An 18383-nucleotide genomic window follows, 5' to 3' on the forward strand; every position below is an offset into this window, starting at 1 on the left:
ACTTTCACAGAGGTTCACTCTTGCCATCTCTCAGCTATCCATATACGAAGAGAAGAGAACTGGGAGGCGGATTTTTTCTTCAGCCTGGCTTATGTGTTTCCACCGTTTCCTCTGCTCCCTTGTCTGATTGCCAAGATCAAGCAGGAGAGAGCTACAGTGATTTTGATAGCTCCTGCGTGGCCACGCTGGACTTGGTATGCAGATCTGGTGAACATGTCATCCTTTCCACCATGGACCTTGCCGCTGAGACAGGACCTTCTACTTCAAGGTCCTTTCAAACATCCAAATCTAATTTCTATGCATCTGACTGCTTGGAGATTGAACGCTTGATTCTATCAAAGCGTAGTTTTTCCGAGTCAGTCATTGATACCTTAATTCAGGCTCGAAAGCCTGTCACAAGGAAAATCTATCATAAGATATGGTGTAAATATCTTCATTGGTGTGAATCCAAGGGTTACTCGTGGAGTAAAGTCAGGATTCCTAGAATATTATCTTTTCTCCAGGAGGGAATGGAGAAAGGATTGTCTGCTAGTTCCTTAAAGGGACAGATCTCTGCTCTGTCTATTCTTTTGCACAAACGTCTGGCTGAGGTTCCAGACGTTTTGTCAGGCTTTAGTTAGAATTAAGCCTGTGTTTAAACCTGTTGCTCCACCATGGAGTTTAAATTTAGTTCTTAAGGTTCTTCAAGGGGTTCCGTTTGAACCTCTGCATTCCATAGATATTAATCTTTTATCTTGGAAAGTTCTGGTTCTAGTAGCTATCTCCTCGGCTCGAAGAGTTTTGGAGTTATCTGCTTTACAGTGTGATTCCCCTTATCTGATTTTCCATGCAGATAAGGTAGTTTTGCGTACCAAACCTGGGTTTCTTCCTAAGGTAGTATCTAATAAGAATATCAATCAGGAGATTGTTGTTCCTTCATTATGTCCTAATCCTTCCTCAAAGAAGGAACGTCTTTTACACAATCTTGATGTGGTTCGTACTTTAAAGTTTTATTTACAAGCTACAAAGGATTTTCATCAAACATCTGCTTTGTTTGTTGTCTACTCTGGACAGAGGAGAGGCCAAAAGGCTTCGGCAACTTCTCTATCTTTTTGGCTAAGAAGTATAATACGCTTAGCTTATGAGACTGCTGGCCAGCAGCCTCCTGAAAGAATCACAGCTCATTCCACTAGAGCGGTAGCTTCCACATGGGCTTTTAAAAATGAGGCCTCTGTTGAACAGATTTGTAAGGCGGCGACTTGGTCTTCGCTTCATACCTTTTCTAAATTCTACAAATTCGATACTTTTGCTTCTTCGGAGGCTATTTTTGGGAGAAAGGTCTTACAGGCAGTGGTGCCTTCCGTTTAAGGGCCTGCTTTGTCCCTCCCTTCATCCGTGTCCTAAAGCTTTGGTATTGGTATCCCACAAGTAATGGATGAACCCGTGGACTGGATACACCTTTACAAGAGAAAACAAAATTTATGCTTAGCTGATAAATTTATTTCTCTTGTGGTGTATCCAGTCCACGGCCCGCCCTGTCATTTTTTAGGCAGGTGTTTTTTATTTTTAACTACAGTCACCACTGCACCCTATAGTTTCTCCTTTTTTCTTGCTCGTCTTCGGTCGAATGACTGGGGGTGGCAGTTAGGGGAGGAGCTATATAGACAGCTCTGCTGTGGGTGTTCTCTTGCAGCTTCCTGTTGGGAAGGAGAATATCCCACAAGTAATGGATGAACCCGTGGACTGGATACACCACAAGAGAAATACATTTATCAGGTAAGCATAAATTTTGTTATCTTCAAAAAATCTTTTTTTTGTATATAATATGAATAAGGTCATGTAAACAAAACCATTGTAGTTTTTATCTTTTGATTCTATGTTGGTGAGGGAGGACACTTACACTGCATTTTTGAATAGCTACAGTATTTCATATGATATAGCAGAAACAATTGTAAATTTGCCTGTCCATATTGTTTCCTGCAATGGAGCATCAACAGTAGTATCCGGCACTGGTGTTCATAAATAAGGGTGCAAACGCCAATCAAGGTCCTATACCAAGACCCTAAATACAAAAAGATGATGCCAGAACACCACTAGCTCCAAAAAATCTTCAATTTTATTTAGTAAAGCTTCATAGACAAACAGAAGGTTGATTTTTTGTATATGGAGCTAAATTAAACAAACTTGAAGACTTTTAGAGCTATTGGTGTGCTGCTATCATCTTTTTAAAACATATTCAGCTAGATTACGAGTTTTGCGGTATGAGGGGTGTGGTACTAACTTGCAAGTTATTGTCACTGCTCACTTACCTACAGCGCTGCTATTACAGGTTTACAAAAACCCAGCATTAGCAGGCAAAAAGTGAGTGTAAAGCAAAATTGAGCTCAATACAAATACCAGTGTTGCTGAAAGCTGCGGTGAGCTGGTTTTACGTGCTTGTGCACGATTTCCCCATAGACATCAATGAGGAGAGCCGGCTGAATAAAAGCCTAACACCTGCAATAAAGGAGCATAAAGCTCTGTAACGCAGCCCCATTGATTTCTATGGGGAAACTAAATTTATGTTTACACCTAACACCCTAACATAAACCCGAGTCTAAACACCCCTAATCTGCTGCCCCCGCCACTGCCGCCACCTACATTACACTTATTAACCCCTAATCTGCCACCCCCAATGTCGCTGCTTCATACCTAAACTAATTAACCCCTAATCTTCCGCCCCCGACATCGCCGACACCTACATTATACTTATTAACCCTAATCTGCCGCCCCCGATATCGCTAACACCTACATTATACTTATTAACCCCTAATCTGCAGCCCCCAATGTCGCCGCCACTATACTAAAGTTATTAAACCATAAGTCTAGCCCTAACCCTAACACTCAATAACTTTAATGTAATTAAAATAAATCTAAATAAAACCTACTATTAATAACTAATAATTCCTATTTAAAACTAAATACCTATAAAATAAACCCTAAGATAGCTACAATATAACTAATAATTACATTGTATCTAGCTTAGGTTTTATTTTTATTTCACAGGCAAGTTTGTATTTATTTTAACTAGGTAGAACAGTTAGTAAATAGTTATTAACTATTTACTAGCTACTTAGCTAAAATAAATACAAATTTACCTGTAAAATAAAACCTAACCTGTCTTACACTAACACCTAACCTTACACTACAATTAAATAAATTACATTAATTAAATACAATTACCTAAATTACAAAAAAAACAACAACACTAAATTACTCAAAATAAAAAAGAAATGATCAGATATTTAAACTAATTACTAAATACAAACTACCCCCAACAGTAAAACCCACTACCCACACAACCAACCCCCCAAATAAAATCCTAAATAAAAAAACTCAAGCTCCCCATTGCCCTGAAAAGGGCATTTGGATGGGCATTGCCCTTAAAAGGACATTTAGCTCTTTTTCAAGTGCCCAAACCCTAAGCTAAAAATAAAACCCACCCAATAAACCCTATAAACCCTTAAAAAAGCCTAACACTAACCCCCAAAGATCCACTTACAGTTTTTTAAAACCCAGCATCCATCCTCAACAAAGCCAGCAGAAGTCCTCAATGAAGCAGCAGAAGTCTTCATCCAACCGGGCAGAAACCTTCATCCAGACGGCATCTTCTATCTTCATCCATCCGGAATTAAGATGGAAAAAATCCTATTGGCTGTTGCAATCAGCCAATAGGATTGATCTTAAATCCTATTGGCTGATCCAATCAGCCAATAGGATTGAGCTTGCATTCTATTGGCTGATTGGAACAGCCAATAGAATGCAAGCTCAATCCTATTGGTTGATTGGATCAGCCAATAGGATTCAAGCTCAATCCTATTGGCTGATTACAACAGCCAATAGGATTTTTTCAACCTTAATTCCGATTGGCTGATAGAAATCTATCAGTCAATCGGAATCTAAGGGACGCCATCTTGGATGACGTCATTTAAAGGGAAACCTCATTCAGAAGAAGATGTTGATTGAAGAGGATGCTCCACGCCTGATGTCTTGAAGATGGACCCGCTCTGTGCCGGATGAATGAAGATAGAAGATGCCATCTGGATGAAGACTTCTGCCCGGTTGGATGAAGACTTCTGCTGCTTTGTTGAGGACTTCTGCCGGCTTCGTTGAGGATGGATGTTGGGTCTTCAACAACTGTAAGTGGATCTTCGGGGGTTAGTGTTAGGCTTTTTTAAGGGTTTATTGGGTGGGTTTTATTTTTAGATTAGGGGTTTGGGCACTTGAAAAAGAGCTAAATGCTTTTAAGGGCAATGCCCATCCAAATGCCCTTTTTAGGGCAATGGCGAGCTTAGGTTTTTTTAGTTAGGATTTTTTTTGGGGGGTTGGTTGTGTTGGTGGTGGGTTTTACTGTTGGGGGTTGTTTGTATTTTTTTTACAGGTAAAAGAGCTGATTTCTTTGGGGAAATGCCCCGCAAAAGGCCCTTTTAAGGGTTATTGGTAGTTTAGTTTAGGCTAGGGTTTTTTTTATTTTGGGGGGGCTTTTATTATTTTGATAGGGCTATTAGATTAGGTGTAATTAGTTTAAATATCTGATCATTTCTTTTTTTATTTTGTGTAATTTAGTGTTGTTTTTTTGTAATTTAGGTAATTGTATTTAATTAATGTAATTTATTTAATTGTAGTGTAATGTTAGGTGTTAGTGTAAGGCAGGTTAGGTTTTATTTTACAGGTTAATTTGTATTTATTTTAGCTAGGTAGCTAGTAAATAGTTAATAACTATTTAGTAACTATTCTACCTAGTTAAAATAAATACAAACTTATCTGTAAAATAAAAATAAACCCTAAGCTAGCTACAATATAACTATTAGTTATATTGTAGCTAGCTTAGGGTTTATTTTACAGGTAAGTATTTCGTTTTAAATAGGAATTATTTAGGTAATGATTGTAGGTTTATTTAGATTTATTTTAATTATATTTAAGTTAGAGGGTGTTAGGGTTAGGGTTAGACTTAGGTTTAGGGGTTAATAAATTTAGTATAATGGCGGCGAAGTTAGGGGTTAATAAGTATAATGAAGGTGGCGGCAATGTTAGGGGCGGCAGATTAGGGGTTAATAATATTTAACTAGTGTTTGTGATGCGGGAGTGCGGCGGTTTAGGGGTTAATAAGTTTATTATAGTGGTGGCGATGTCAGGAGCGGCAGATTAGGGGTTAATAATTTTGTTTTATAGATGTGCAACAGATTTTGGGGGACAAAGTTAGAAAAAGTGTGTTTTTTTCCATTTTTTCATCATATATTTTATACATTTTTTTTATAGCAAATTATAAGATATGATGAAAATAATGGTATCTTTAGAAAGTCCATTTAATGGCGAGAAAAACGGTTTATAATATGTGTGGGTACAGTAAATGAGTAAGAGGAAAATTACAGCTAAACACAAACACCGCAGAAATGTAAAAATAGCCCTGGTCTTTAAGGGAAAGAAATTGAAAAATGGCCTTGTCCTTAAGGGGTTAAAAATTAATTTTATTTGTACTAAAATCTGTGTGTGATGGACAACTTGAGTCCCATGCCACTGTAGAGTAGACACAGCCTGCAGATAAGCATGCCAACCACGTCTTCTGGTAATAATCTACTCACTTGCCTATCTTACAGGTAGCCTTTAGGGTATCTGAATGCTCTCTCTTTGCCAAGATGGCAGTCACTGGAGGTCACCTGAGGGGTCTAGCAGCAGTCTGTGAGAGTACAACCAGGGCAGTCTTTACAAAGACTTTATTCAAGCAATATCTGATAGGAAAGACATCCTAATACCCTGTGCCCCAAATTCTACAAACTCAACTTGAGTTGTAAAATCAACATAGCCTTCATTGAACATCACACATACATATTTATACAAAACCATCTCATTATCCCTGTTCATATATAAGCCAAAGACTTGTAAAAGAACCAATAGAAATTAAACAAATACAACCTCCAACCCATCTCTTTCTGACAGAGAGCAATTTGCAATGTATTTTTTGATCTGCGATAAGGATGCAACTTACTTGTCAGGTGCCAGAGATTCTGTTAGTAGGGTCATTAATCCAGCCATAAAAACAGCTGACTGGGCACACATCCCACCCAGGATACAGAGAATTCCACAAAGTACTACTATAATAATGTCCATGGCTTAAGATAGCTGTCACAGTGAGTAGCATCTAAAAGCTCCAAGGTCAGCACAGGGGTGTGAAAGTCAATAGTACTCCATGCACTCCGTACATACAGTTTATTTGCCCAGGTGCTTCATTCCATAAATATAGATAAACATTGTTGCATAGTAGAAAAAAGCTCTCAGGTTTTATCCTGTGTCAATATTCTTCAATATTTATTAAAGAAAAAGTGACATACAAGTCTTTATTGTCAATGTTTCGGCTTGTACAACAAGCCTTTATCAAGAATTTTCACACTGGACAAGATGTTTGCTACTATGCAATCTTTTTTATATATCTATCAGCAGGGAGCAGGCAGGAGGGAGGAGGTTGCATGGAGCAGGGGGACAGAGAAGGCAGCATGGAGCAGAGAAGAGGCAGGAGGCAACACGGAGAAGGAAGAAGGAGAATAAGGAGCTTGCATGGAGCAGAGAGGCCAGAGGAGGGAGATGCAAGCATGGAGCACAGAGGAGGCAGCATGGAGCAGAGAGGATGCAGCATGGAGAAGGAGGAAGGAGCTTGCATGGAGCAGAAAGGCCAGAGGAGGGAGATGCAAGCATGGAGCATAGAGGAGGCAGCATTGAGCAGGGAGGAGGAAGGAGGCATCATGGAGAAGGAAGGACAAAGGAAGAGGGAGTTTGCATTGAGTATGGAGGAGGGACGAGACAGCCTAGAGCAGAAAGGGGTAATTTTAGAGAAAGGATGGAGTTTCAGATGAGGGAACATTGAGTTTCAAAGGATGGAGTAGGGAGTTTTGGAAGAGGAAGGATGTCCTAAAAATGTATAAAACAATGGCACAACTAGGTAGTAGATATAGACCAAGATTCAATAAAACTAAAAAATGGCAGAATTCCTATCACCCCCTTGTCACAGCTGTGAATTGTGAGATCTGCTCCATTATAATCAGTGAAGCTTCATCTATCATTTAGCCATTCGTTTTTCACCACATAAAGGTTTCACACAACAATGACTAAAGCAACTAATTAAAACTAAATATCCTCTCTATATAAAAGAGACCAATCTAATATATGCTCACAAGGAAACTTGAAAATTATTGAAGAAAAATATAAATATGAGACAACCTCATTGGCTATAAAAAGCGAGAATCAACCATGAGATGAAATATATCACATTGCTAATAGTATCTTTATACATTTCTCATAACCTCTAGACGCACCTCTAGATGAAGAGTAAACCTAGGAAGACTCAGTAATGTGCACTGCTGGGAGCTGGCTGCTGATTGGTGGCTACACAACTATACCTTTTATCATTGGCTCACCCAATATATGTGCAGATAGCTCTGAACAGTAAATTGCTGCTCCTGAGCCTACCTAACTTTACTTTTTAACAAAAGATACCAAAGGAACAAAGCAAATTATGTAACAAAAATAAATTGTAAAGTTAAAATTTTAATTTCTATCTCAATCATGAAAGTCTGATTTTGACTTTACTGTCACTGTACAACTATATATGTTAAAGGCATGAACGCCCACTAATGAAATGATGGATAATACAGGTGAATCGATGCAGTGGCGTCACTAGGGTTGGTGTCACCCGGTGCGGTAAGTTATGGTGTCACCCCCCCCCAGAAAGTAGACACACACAAAAACACAGGCACACACACATACAAACACTCAGACACACTTAAATACATACTCAGATGCACACACAAACACTCGGAAACACACTCAAACACACACACAAAAACACACACACAAAAACACTGAGACACACACACAAAAACACTGAAACACACTCAGACACCCACACAAAAACACTGAGACACACAAAAACTCAGACACACACATACAAAATATGTAAACTGCACTGAATTAATTATAAAGCTCATGCCTAGAGCTGCTCCCTGGCTCGCAGAGCATCAAATGAAAGATAAACAGAGCACTCTAAAATAAATCACTGAAGAAAAGGTTTAGGCACGCAAACTATGAAAATTCTGCTCTCTGACCCTGTTCCAAGTCTGTCAGTGCACAGCCCTGGGCCGCATGTCACTGAGCAGTGAGCACAGATAGGCAGGCAGGTTTAGGCTAGCAGCGCAACTTTGCAAGCCGTACGGCACGCCCACAACATTCATAGTGAAATTGGGCAGGGGAGGAGCAAAGTACAAACAAGCAAAAGCAGCTGGGAAAACTATTTGTTGAAATTGCAGCACTGGCTCAAGGGGCAAAAAAATTGTGTGTCTACAACTTCCCCAGTCCCACTAATGTTCACAAATGCCAGACCCTCTAATAAAATAATCTATGCATCTCAACATTGTATTTCTTTGAATTTCCTTAAAATTTAAAAAAAAGAATAATTTTTTTTGGTGTCATCCCCTGGAGGGTGTCACCCATGGTGCGGCCCGCACCCCCTAGTGACGCCACTGAATCGATGACCAATTAAATTTAAAACTTTATCTAGCCTCTACCCCATGGTCTTCACTCAGTTTCATTTACAAACAATATGTGACCTCCTTAAAGTAAGAAATAAAATTACATATATAAATGTTTTTTCCACTGACCAGCTACAATATTTATTTAATATTTGGTAAAAGATGTACTTATTACTACAACAGTTATAACGCTACAGAAGAGCGTTATAATAAACGTTTGTAAAGGCAGATAATTGTCAGCCACAACTATAATCATTACCATAAGCCAATTTTACAAAAAGCACAACAAGGGAAAACAAGATAATTATGTTTAATATATCAGAGCAGTCATGTATAAGTATTTTTCAACTAGCCTTGTATTCCGTATAGTGAAAACAGCTGCTAAAAACACTAGGGTCATCCGGGAGAACTTATAATGCTGTCACATACATGTTAAACCCCTGAGGGGCCCGGCAGCACATTAAACCCCTGTGGGGCCCGGCAGCACATTAAAAGAAAATTACTGACTTGTCATTTTTTTGCTAAGGGTTAAAGATATTGAATGCTTTAGGGAATCAGGAGAAAATAAAAACGTTTGGTTCACAGGATATAAAACTAGCCAGGATTCCGAGCCTGGGTTTCCCTCATCGGTCTGTATGCAGTGAGTGTCATGCTAAAGCAACAACTGAACTGTAAGTATATGTTTCATATCAAGCTCCAAAAATCACCAACCCAATAGCCATCTATTTAATTTAGCACTAATTGTTCAAATTTCACCTAATTTTACATACAACAAGCATATCTATTTAATTTAGCACAAATTTCACCTAATTTTACATACAACAAGCATATCTATTTAATTTAGCACAAATTTTAGCTAATTTTACATACAACAAGCATATCTAGTAATATACAATAACATGTAATCTTCCCACGTCTAAGTTATCATTTGACAATATATTAATGTTCCCTAAATCATACTTTAAAAAAATAAAAAAGTAAAACATAATAATATTTTCTATTTGGTTAAAAAAAATCAATATATTTTAATATTGAATATTTATCATTTTGAATTTGTATTGGAAAAGAAATTAAACAGTCATTTTTAAACAGCAAAACATATAATAAAAGTTAAAATTATGACATTGTTCCTTTTAGTATAAACGTTTTTATGATGCAAAGATAATATAGTGCAGGGACAAAGGTATGTTTTAAATGTGATTTATTTTTTATTTAATAAATTAACTTAAGTATTGACCTCACTAAGAAAAAATTTACTTTAAAAAGACATAAAAATAAAAATATAAATGAATGTTTAATTATGCGCTGTAAAACTCTTGCCCCTTTTCCCTGTAATTTAACTCTAAAACATTTCCCAATGGTAAAAAAATGCACAATGCAGATGTAATAAGTCGAATCCTCCTAAATATGTAATAAGATACTACAAAACAATGCAAGTTTTTATAACAAAATGACATTGACAAGCCTTGTCTATACCAGTAAGATTGACTCTTCCAATTAAGCCATGTAAGTCAAATGAATAGTCAGAGGAGATTGGCTATTGCAAAAAAAAAATGTTTTATGTCCCTTTAAAAATAAAAAATGTATTAGTGGGCAAATATCACAGATTAAGCCAATATAGTATAAATGAGCTAGTGTTATTCATACATAATTTACATTAAAAAAAACTTGTGACTTTTCTTTTATAGTCTAATTATAGTTTGTTTGTTATTGTTAGGAAGGCAGCATTTTGGAGAAAATAAGGTTCCATTCCTCAGCTATAATAAAATAAAGTGTACAGGTATTTTATGAATATTTTTAAGCAGGTTTAGGGTTAAATGTTTGCCTTTATGTGCTCTCTCACTGAATAGAAATGACCTTTTATCATCTATAAAAAAAATCCATTAGAAAATCCAGCAATAACAATTTATCACTGATAGTTCTGTGGAGCCATAAACCACCTATACTTTACAGGGAAAAGGTTTGGGGCTTAGCTACTGGGGTCTCACAGGTTTCAGTTGAGACGTGGTCGTACCTCTATGCAGGGCCGTACTGGGACCAAAAATGGGCCCGTGCATTTTAAGGCAAAGCAGCTTACTCCCTCCCCAACATTTCTTAATTAACCGTATGCAAAGCAGCCCACTCCCACCCGCCCCCAACATTTCTTAATTAACCGTATACCATACATGACAAATATAATGTACTTGTTTAAGTGGCAAAAGCATTTAGCGGTTCCAACACCCTATAATCACTGGTATGAAAAAATAAAAAAGTAAAATATATATAGATGGTGAGGTTTGTTCTGTATATGAATGGTGAAGTATAGGGCTATACATTTGGCTTGTTGCCTGCTACACCTGACCATGGACCTGTTGCCGGCTTTATTTGATCTATAGTCTGTTACCTGCTTTATCTGTACATTGATGCTTATTTTACGTTATGGTATATATGGTAGGTGACAGTATTCTACGGGTGTATATATAGTGCAAATAGCTCTGAGAAGAGCTTTGCTTCTCCTTAACTGACCTAGCTTTACTCTTCAACAAAGGATACCAAGTGAACAAAGCAAATTATATAAATAAAAAAAATTGGAAAGTTAAAATTGTATTTTGTATCTCAATCATGAAAGTCTAATTTTGACTTTGCTGTGGCTGTACAACTATATACAGTATGTTGTTAAAGGCATGAATGCCCACTAATGAACTGATGGACAATACAGGTGAATTGATGGTCAATTTATTGTAAAACTTTATCTGGCCTCTAACCCATTGTCTCATTGATGTCACAGCCATTTGACAATTTACTCACTGACACTGTAAACAATCTGTGACCTCCTTACAATAAGAAATAAAATGACATATATAAATGTTTTTTCTAAGCCTAAATTACACATTTTGCTTTTTGACCTCTCTAGGAAAACTGGACAAAGCACAATTATTACACAAAAAACAGGAAGTGTTTACGGTCTCTTTAATTGCACATATGTAGTATTTAGCAGATTTTCCAGCAGAATTATGGTAAAAATGTGTTCTAGAGTGTTCCAACATTAACCATATTATTCATTGTCTTTCAAAATTTTAGGAAATTCCAAGAAGGAAAAAAAACAAAAGTTATCTGCATCCAGTCTGCTATGGTGAACACTACATTTCCGTCCAGTAATATGACACAAGCCTTTACCGTTAGTAATAAGACCATCGAGATTACAAAAACAGCTTTTGTGTTTTTGTTGCTACTGTCATTCTGCTTCTTCCTCTACTTTCTCACAGTTATACTGAATGTCTACTTCACCACACCCCATATTCGTGATAATGCTCGCTACGTACTTTTTGCGCACATGCTCATCAATGACACTCTATATCTACTTGTGGCAATGTTTCTGACACTTGTTACTATGTATGTTGTTTATCTTCCTGTGCCATTTTGCTTTATTATACAAACTTTGGGGACTTCCACATTCCGAATTACCCCATATAACCTTGCGACCATGTCTCTGGAGCGATATGCCGCCATCTGCCACCCGCTAAGACATGGAGAGCTGGGGACATCACAGAGCGCCACTAAAGCCATCTCAGTCATTTGGGGAGTTGGACTTATTCCTAATCTTTTAGATTTCATAATCATGAACATCTATGCTCCAAAGAATTTTGTCTCAGTTCATCTTATATGTAATCGGATAATGTTGGTGATGCATTCACTGCAAAACACCATAAGATTATATAGTTACATTATCAGTTTTGTCTTGGTGGGACTCATAATTGTGTATACGTATATCAAGGTGATGCTGGTTGCCCGTAAGATTGGATCCAGCAAGTCAACTGCATCCAAAGCTGGTAAAACAGTTATGCTTCACGCGTTTCAACTCCTTTTATGTATGTTCTCATTTGTATCCACCCTAACTGAGCCGTATCTTAAGGATTATTTCACATTTTTGCTTTTAGGGAATTTTTTCCTTTTCACATGCCTGCCCAGATTTCTGAGTCCTTTTATTTATGGATTGAGGGATGAACTTTTCCGTAAATATATACAAAAGATGTACTCAAGAAGCAAATGAGAAATTTTAAAGTGTAGATTTATTAAATGGCAGCAGCCTTGTGACACACTTTTATTTATCATTTTATTTTTATTTTTTTACTATTTGGTGGTTTGCATAGTGAGCACCTTACATGCTCTGCAATTAAAAAAGCTCTGAAGTTGGGGAAAGAAATCTTCCAATTCTTGTATTATTCTAGGGAACTGGTTTATAAAGTTTTTGTAACCTACATTACAATCCATTTGTTGCACTTTTATTCCTCCAGAAACATCTTCAATAAATTGACTATGGATATGCTAGGAATAGAACCCTCTGTGTTGTGTAATTAATATAACAACCCTGTGTCACCTCACCTCACACTCTTGTACAACTAGATTTCTACCACCTTATTCAGAGATTCTCATATAAGTTTAGTGCTGTTGGAGTAAGATTCTAGGGATATAACCATTATACTACTCTAGCAATTCCAAGCTAAAATGATTTACCAGACCCTTATTTTTTTCCCAGAGAGCTTTTACTTAAAATCTGCCCAGCTTATCGGCTACAAATGTTTTTTGTTTTCAAATACACACACAATGTGCCCTATCTAATCTTGCAGGCTGTGTGCATGCAGCTACCAAATCCCTTCTTCCTTAAATATATGAATGTGTGTGTAAGTGCATGTGTGCTGTGTTGTGTATCAGTGTTGGTGTGTTTGAGTGCTGTGTATCTGTGTTTGAGTGTGTGTGAGTGGGCTTGCATTGTTGTGTATCAGTGTGTGTGTGTGTGCTGTGTTGTGTATCAATGTGTGTGTATGTGTGTGTGCATGTGCGTGTGTGTGTGAGTGCTGTGTATCTGTGTTTGTGTGTGTGTGAGTGTGCATGCATTTTTGTGTATCAGTGTGTGTGTGTGATGTGTTGTGCATCAATGTGTGTGTATGAGTGCTGTGTATCTGTGTTTGTGAGTGGGCATGCATTGTTGTATATCAGTGTGTGTGTGCTGTGTTGTGTATCAATGTGTGTGTATGTGTGTGTGTGAGTGCTGTGTATCTGTGTTTGTGTGTGTGTGCGTGCATTGTTGTGTATCAGTGTGTGTGTGCATGTGCGTGTGTGTGAGTGCTGTGTATCTGTGTGTGTGTGAGTGGGCGTGCATTGTTGTGTATCAGTGTGTGTGTATGTATGTGTTTGTGCATGTGCGTGTGTGTGAGTGCTGTGTACCTGTGTTTGTGTGTGAGTGTACGTGCATTATTGTGTATCAGTGTGTGTGTGCTGTGTTGTGTTTCAATGTGTGTGTATGTATGTGTGCGTGTGCGTGTGTATCAATATGTGTATCAGTGTGTGTATGTGCATGCTGTGTTGTGTATCAGTGTGCATGCTATGTTGTGTATCAGTGTGTGTGTGTGCATGCACCTACCAAATCCCTTCTTCCTTAAATATATGAGTGTGTGTGGAAATGTGTGTGTTAGTGTATGTGTGCTGTGTTGTGTACCAGTTTTGGTGTGTGTGTGCAGCGTTGTGTATCAATGTGTGTGTATGTATGAATGTGTTTGTGTGTGTGAGTGGGCGTGCATTGTTGTATATTAGTGTGTGTGTGCTGTGTTGTGTATCAATGTGTGTGTATGTGTGTGTGAGTGCTGTGTATCTGTGTTTGTGTGTGTGAGTGTGTGTGCATTGTTGTGTATAAGTGTGTGTGTGCATGTGCGTGTGTGTGAGTGCTGTGTACATGTGTTTGTGTGTGTGAGTGTGCATGCATTATTGTGTATCAGTGTGTGTGTGCTGTGTTGTGTTTCAATGTGTGTGTATGTATGTGTGTGTGTGTGCGTGTGTATCAATATGTGTCAGTGTGTCTGTGTGTACGCGCACTATGTTGTGTATCAGTACATGTGTGTGTACGTGCTATGTTGTGTATCAGTGTGTTTGTGTGCACATGCACTGTGTTGTGTTTCAGTACGTGTGCGTGTACGTGCTATGTTGTGTATCAGTGTGTTTGTGTGCACTGTGTTGTGTATCAGTACGCGTGTGTGTATGTGCTATGTTGTGTATCAGTGTGTTTGTGTGCACATGCACTGTGTTGTGTATCAGTATGCGTGTGTGTACGTGCTATGTTGTGTATCAGTATGCGTGTGTGTACGTGCTATGTTGTGTATCAGTATGCGTGTGTGTACGTGCTATGTTGTGTATCAGTATGCGTTGTGTATGCGTGTGTGTACGTGCTACGTTGTGTATCAGTGTGTTGTGTATCAGTATGCGTGTGTGTACGTGCTATGTTGTGTATCAGTATGCGTGTGTGTACGTGCTATGTTGTGTATCAGTATGCGCGTGTGTACGTGCTATGTTGTGTATCAGTATGCGTGTGTGTACGTGCTATGTTGTGTATCAGTATGCGTGTGTGTTCGTGCTATGTTGTGTATCAGTATGCGTGTGTGTACGTGCTATGTTGTGTATCAGTATGCGTGTGTGTACGTGCTACGTTGTGTATCAGTGTGTTGTGTATCAGTATGCGTGTGTGTACGTGCTATGTTGTGTATCAGTATGCGCGTGTGTACGTGCTATGTTGTGTATCAGTATGTGTGTGTGTACCTGCTATGTTGTGTATCAGTATGCGTGTGTGTACGTGCTATGTTGTGTATCAGTATGCGTGTGTGTACGTGCTATGTTGTGTATCAGTATGCGTTTGTGTACATGCTATGTTGTGTATCAGTATGCGTGTGTGTACGTGCTATGTTGTGTATCAGTATGCGTGTGTGTACGTGCTACGTTGTGTATCAGTGTGTTGTGTATCAGTATGCGTGTGTGTACGTGCTATGTTGTGTATCAGTATGCGTGTGTGTACATGCTATGTTGTGTATCAGTATGCGTGTGTGTACGTGCTATGTTGTGTATCAGTATGCGTGTGTGTACGTGCTACGTTGTGTATCAGTGTGTTGTGTATGTGTGCTGTGTTGTGTACCAGTTTTGGTGTGTGTGTGCAGCGTTGTGTATCAATGTGTGTGTATGTATGAATGTGTTTGTGTGTGTGTGAGTGGGCGTGCATTGTTGTATATTAGTGTGTGTGTGCTGTGTTGTGTATCAATGCGTGTGTGAGTGTGTGTGCATTGTTGTGTATAAGTGTGTGTGTGCATGTGCGTGTGTGTGAGTGCTGTGTACATGTGTTTGTGTGTGTGAGTGTGCATGCATTATTGTGTATCAGTGTGTGTGTGCTGTGTTGTGTTTCAATGTGTGTGTATGTATGTGTGTGTGTGTGCGTGTGTATCAATATGTGTCAGTGTGTCTGTGTGTACGCGCACTATGTTGTGTATCAGTACATGTGTGTGTACGTGCTATGTTGTGTATCAGTGTGTTTGTGTGCACATGCACTATGTTGTGTATCAGTACGTGTGTGTGTACGTGCTATGTTGTGTATCAGTGTGTTTGTGTGCACTGTGTTGTGTATCAGTACGCGTGTGTGTATGTGCTATGTTGTGTATCAGTGTGTTTGTGTGCACATGCACTGTGTTATGTATCAGTATGCGTGTGTGTACGTGCTATGTTGTGTATCAGTATGCGTGTGTGTACGTGCTATGTTGTGTATCAGTATGCGTTGTGTATGCGTGTGTGTACGTGCTACGTTGTGTATCAGTGTGTTGTGTATCAGTATGCGTGTGTGTACGTGCTATGTTGTGTATCAGTATGCGTGTGTGTACGTGCTATGTTGTGTATCAGTATGCGCGTGTGTACGTGCTATGTTGTGTATCAGTATGCGTGTGTGTACGTGCTATGTTGTGTATCAGTATGCGTGTGTGTTCGTGCTATGTTGTGTATCAGTATGCGTGTGTGTACGTGCTATGTTGTGTATCAGTATGCGTGTGTGTACGTGCTATGTTGTGTATCAGTATGCGTGTGTGTACGTGCTACGTTGTGTATCAGTGTGTTGTGTATCAGTATGCGTGTGTGTACGTGCTAAGTTGTGTATCAGTATGCGCGAGTGTACGTGCTATGTTGTGTATCAGTATGTGTGTGTGTACCTGCTATGTTGTGTATCAGTATGCGTGTGTGTACGTGCTATGTTGTGTATCAGTATGCGTGTGTGTACATGCTATGTTGTGTATCAGTATGCGTGTGTGTACATGCTATGTTGTGTATCAGTATGCGTGTGTGTACGTGCTATGTTGTGTATCAGTATGCGTGTGTGTACGTGCTACGTTGTGTATCAGTGTGTTGTGTATCAGTATGCGTGTGTGTACGTGCTATGTTGTGTATCAGTACGCGTGTGTGTACGTGCTATGTTGTGTATCAGTATGCGTGTGTGTAGTGCTATGTTGTGTATCAGTATGCTTGTGTGTACGTGCTATGTTGTGTATCAGTGTGTTGTGTATCAGTATTCGTGTGTGTACGTGCTATGTTGTGTATCAGTATGCGTGTGTGTACGTGCTATGTTGTGTATCAGTATGCTGTGTGTACGTGCTATGTTGTGTATCAGTATGCGTGTGTGTACGTGCTATGTTGTGTATCAGTATGCGTGTGTGTACGTGCTATGTTGTGTATCAGTATGCGTGTGTGTACGTGCTATGTTGTGTATCAGTATGCGTGTGTGTACGTGCTATGTTGTGTATCAGTATGCGTGTGTGTACGTGCTATGTTGTGTATCAATATGCTGGTGTGTACGTGCTATGTTGTGTATCAGTATGCGTGTGTGTACGTGCTATGTTGTGTATCAGTATGCGTGTGTGTACGTGCTATGTTGTGTATCAGTGTGTTTGTGTGCACGTGCACTGTGATGTGTATCAGTATGTGTGTGTGTACCTACCAACCTTCCATCCATTCCCAACTATCTATCGCACATCTATCCTGCTTATATGTTGTCTGCTGAGAAACTTTTTTGGGACAAGCTGACGTCCTAAGAAGTAAATTATTTTCTTTGCATATGTAAAGATCATCTCTGTTGTCCTTAATGTATCCGTCAATATACAAAAAGCATTCGTGTAAATGTATAACGTCTTTAAATCCTTCATATAAAGATTATTTATCTCATGAAATCTTCCTCGGTTCTTCCAAAAACAAAATGTACAAATATCAGAGGGCACTGAAGGGTTTTAAAAAACAACTGCACAGATGCCAAATGATTGATCACAGATTTTTATAGCTTAAAGTGCCATGGAAGAAAATAATAAACTTTCATGTTTTAGATAAAGTGTAACATTTTTAAAAAGACAACAACAAATTTCTCTATATTATCAAAATGACTGCTTTCTCTCTGTATCCTTTGTTGAAACGTGGCTCCTTTGCATGAGAGCATACTGAGGTATGGAGTGTGCCCGTGTTTTGAGCACGCTATGGCAGCAGTGTTTGTAACTGACAGATACATGGGGCCCGAATTATCATATGTCTGGCGGACATGTTCTGCTATAGCGAATCATGTCCGCCAGAGATCGATAAATGCCGACTGCATACGCTGTCGGCACTTATCATTGCACAAGCAATCATTATGCAATACCGCCCCTTGCAGATTCGCGGCCAATCAGCCGCTAGCAGGGGGTGTCAATTTACCCGATCGTATGTGATCGGGTGGATTGATGTCCGCAGCCTCGAGGCGGTGGACAAGTTAAGGAGCAGTGGTCTTAAAGTGTCAGTAAACTTTAAAAATAATGTTATATAATTCTGCACATAGTGCAGAATTATATAACATTATATTAGCCAAACATTTATAAAACATAATTTCCCCTATTAATTTAAATATAATATAATCTCTCAACTGCACTTCTATTAACCCCTAAACTACCATAACACCATAGCAATTAACCCCACCTCACTGCAAGAACCAATCACTGTAAGGGACCCCCACACCACTAGTACCCTACACTTAAAGAGATATGAAACCCA

General features: G+C 38.8%; 1 protein-coding gene across 1 annotated transcript; it reads left to right on the forward strand.

Annotated features, from left to right (window-relative positions):
• Nucleotides 1-11646: 11646 nt before the first annotated feature.
• Nucleotides 11647-12567, forward strand: LOC128652680 (odorant receptor 131-2-like). The gene has a single exon (XM_053705609.1). The coding sequence runs from the start codon at nucleotides 11647-11649 to the stop codon at nucleotides 12565-12567; it is 921 nt and encodes a 306-aa protein (XP_053561584.1).
• Nucleotides 12568-18383: the final 5816 nt, after the last annotated feature.

Source organism: Bombina bombina, chromosome 3 (assembly GCF_027579735.1).
Source record: "Bombina bombina isolate aBomBom1 chromosome 3, aBomBom1.pri, whole genome shotgun sequence".
NCBI classification, from domain to species: domain Eukaryota; kingdom Metazoa; phylum Chordata; class Amphibia; order Anura; family Bombinatoridae; genus Bombina; species Bombina bombina.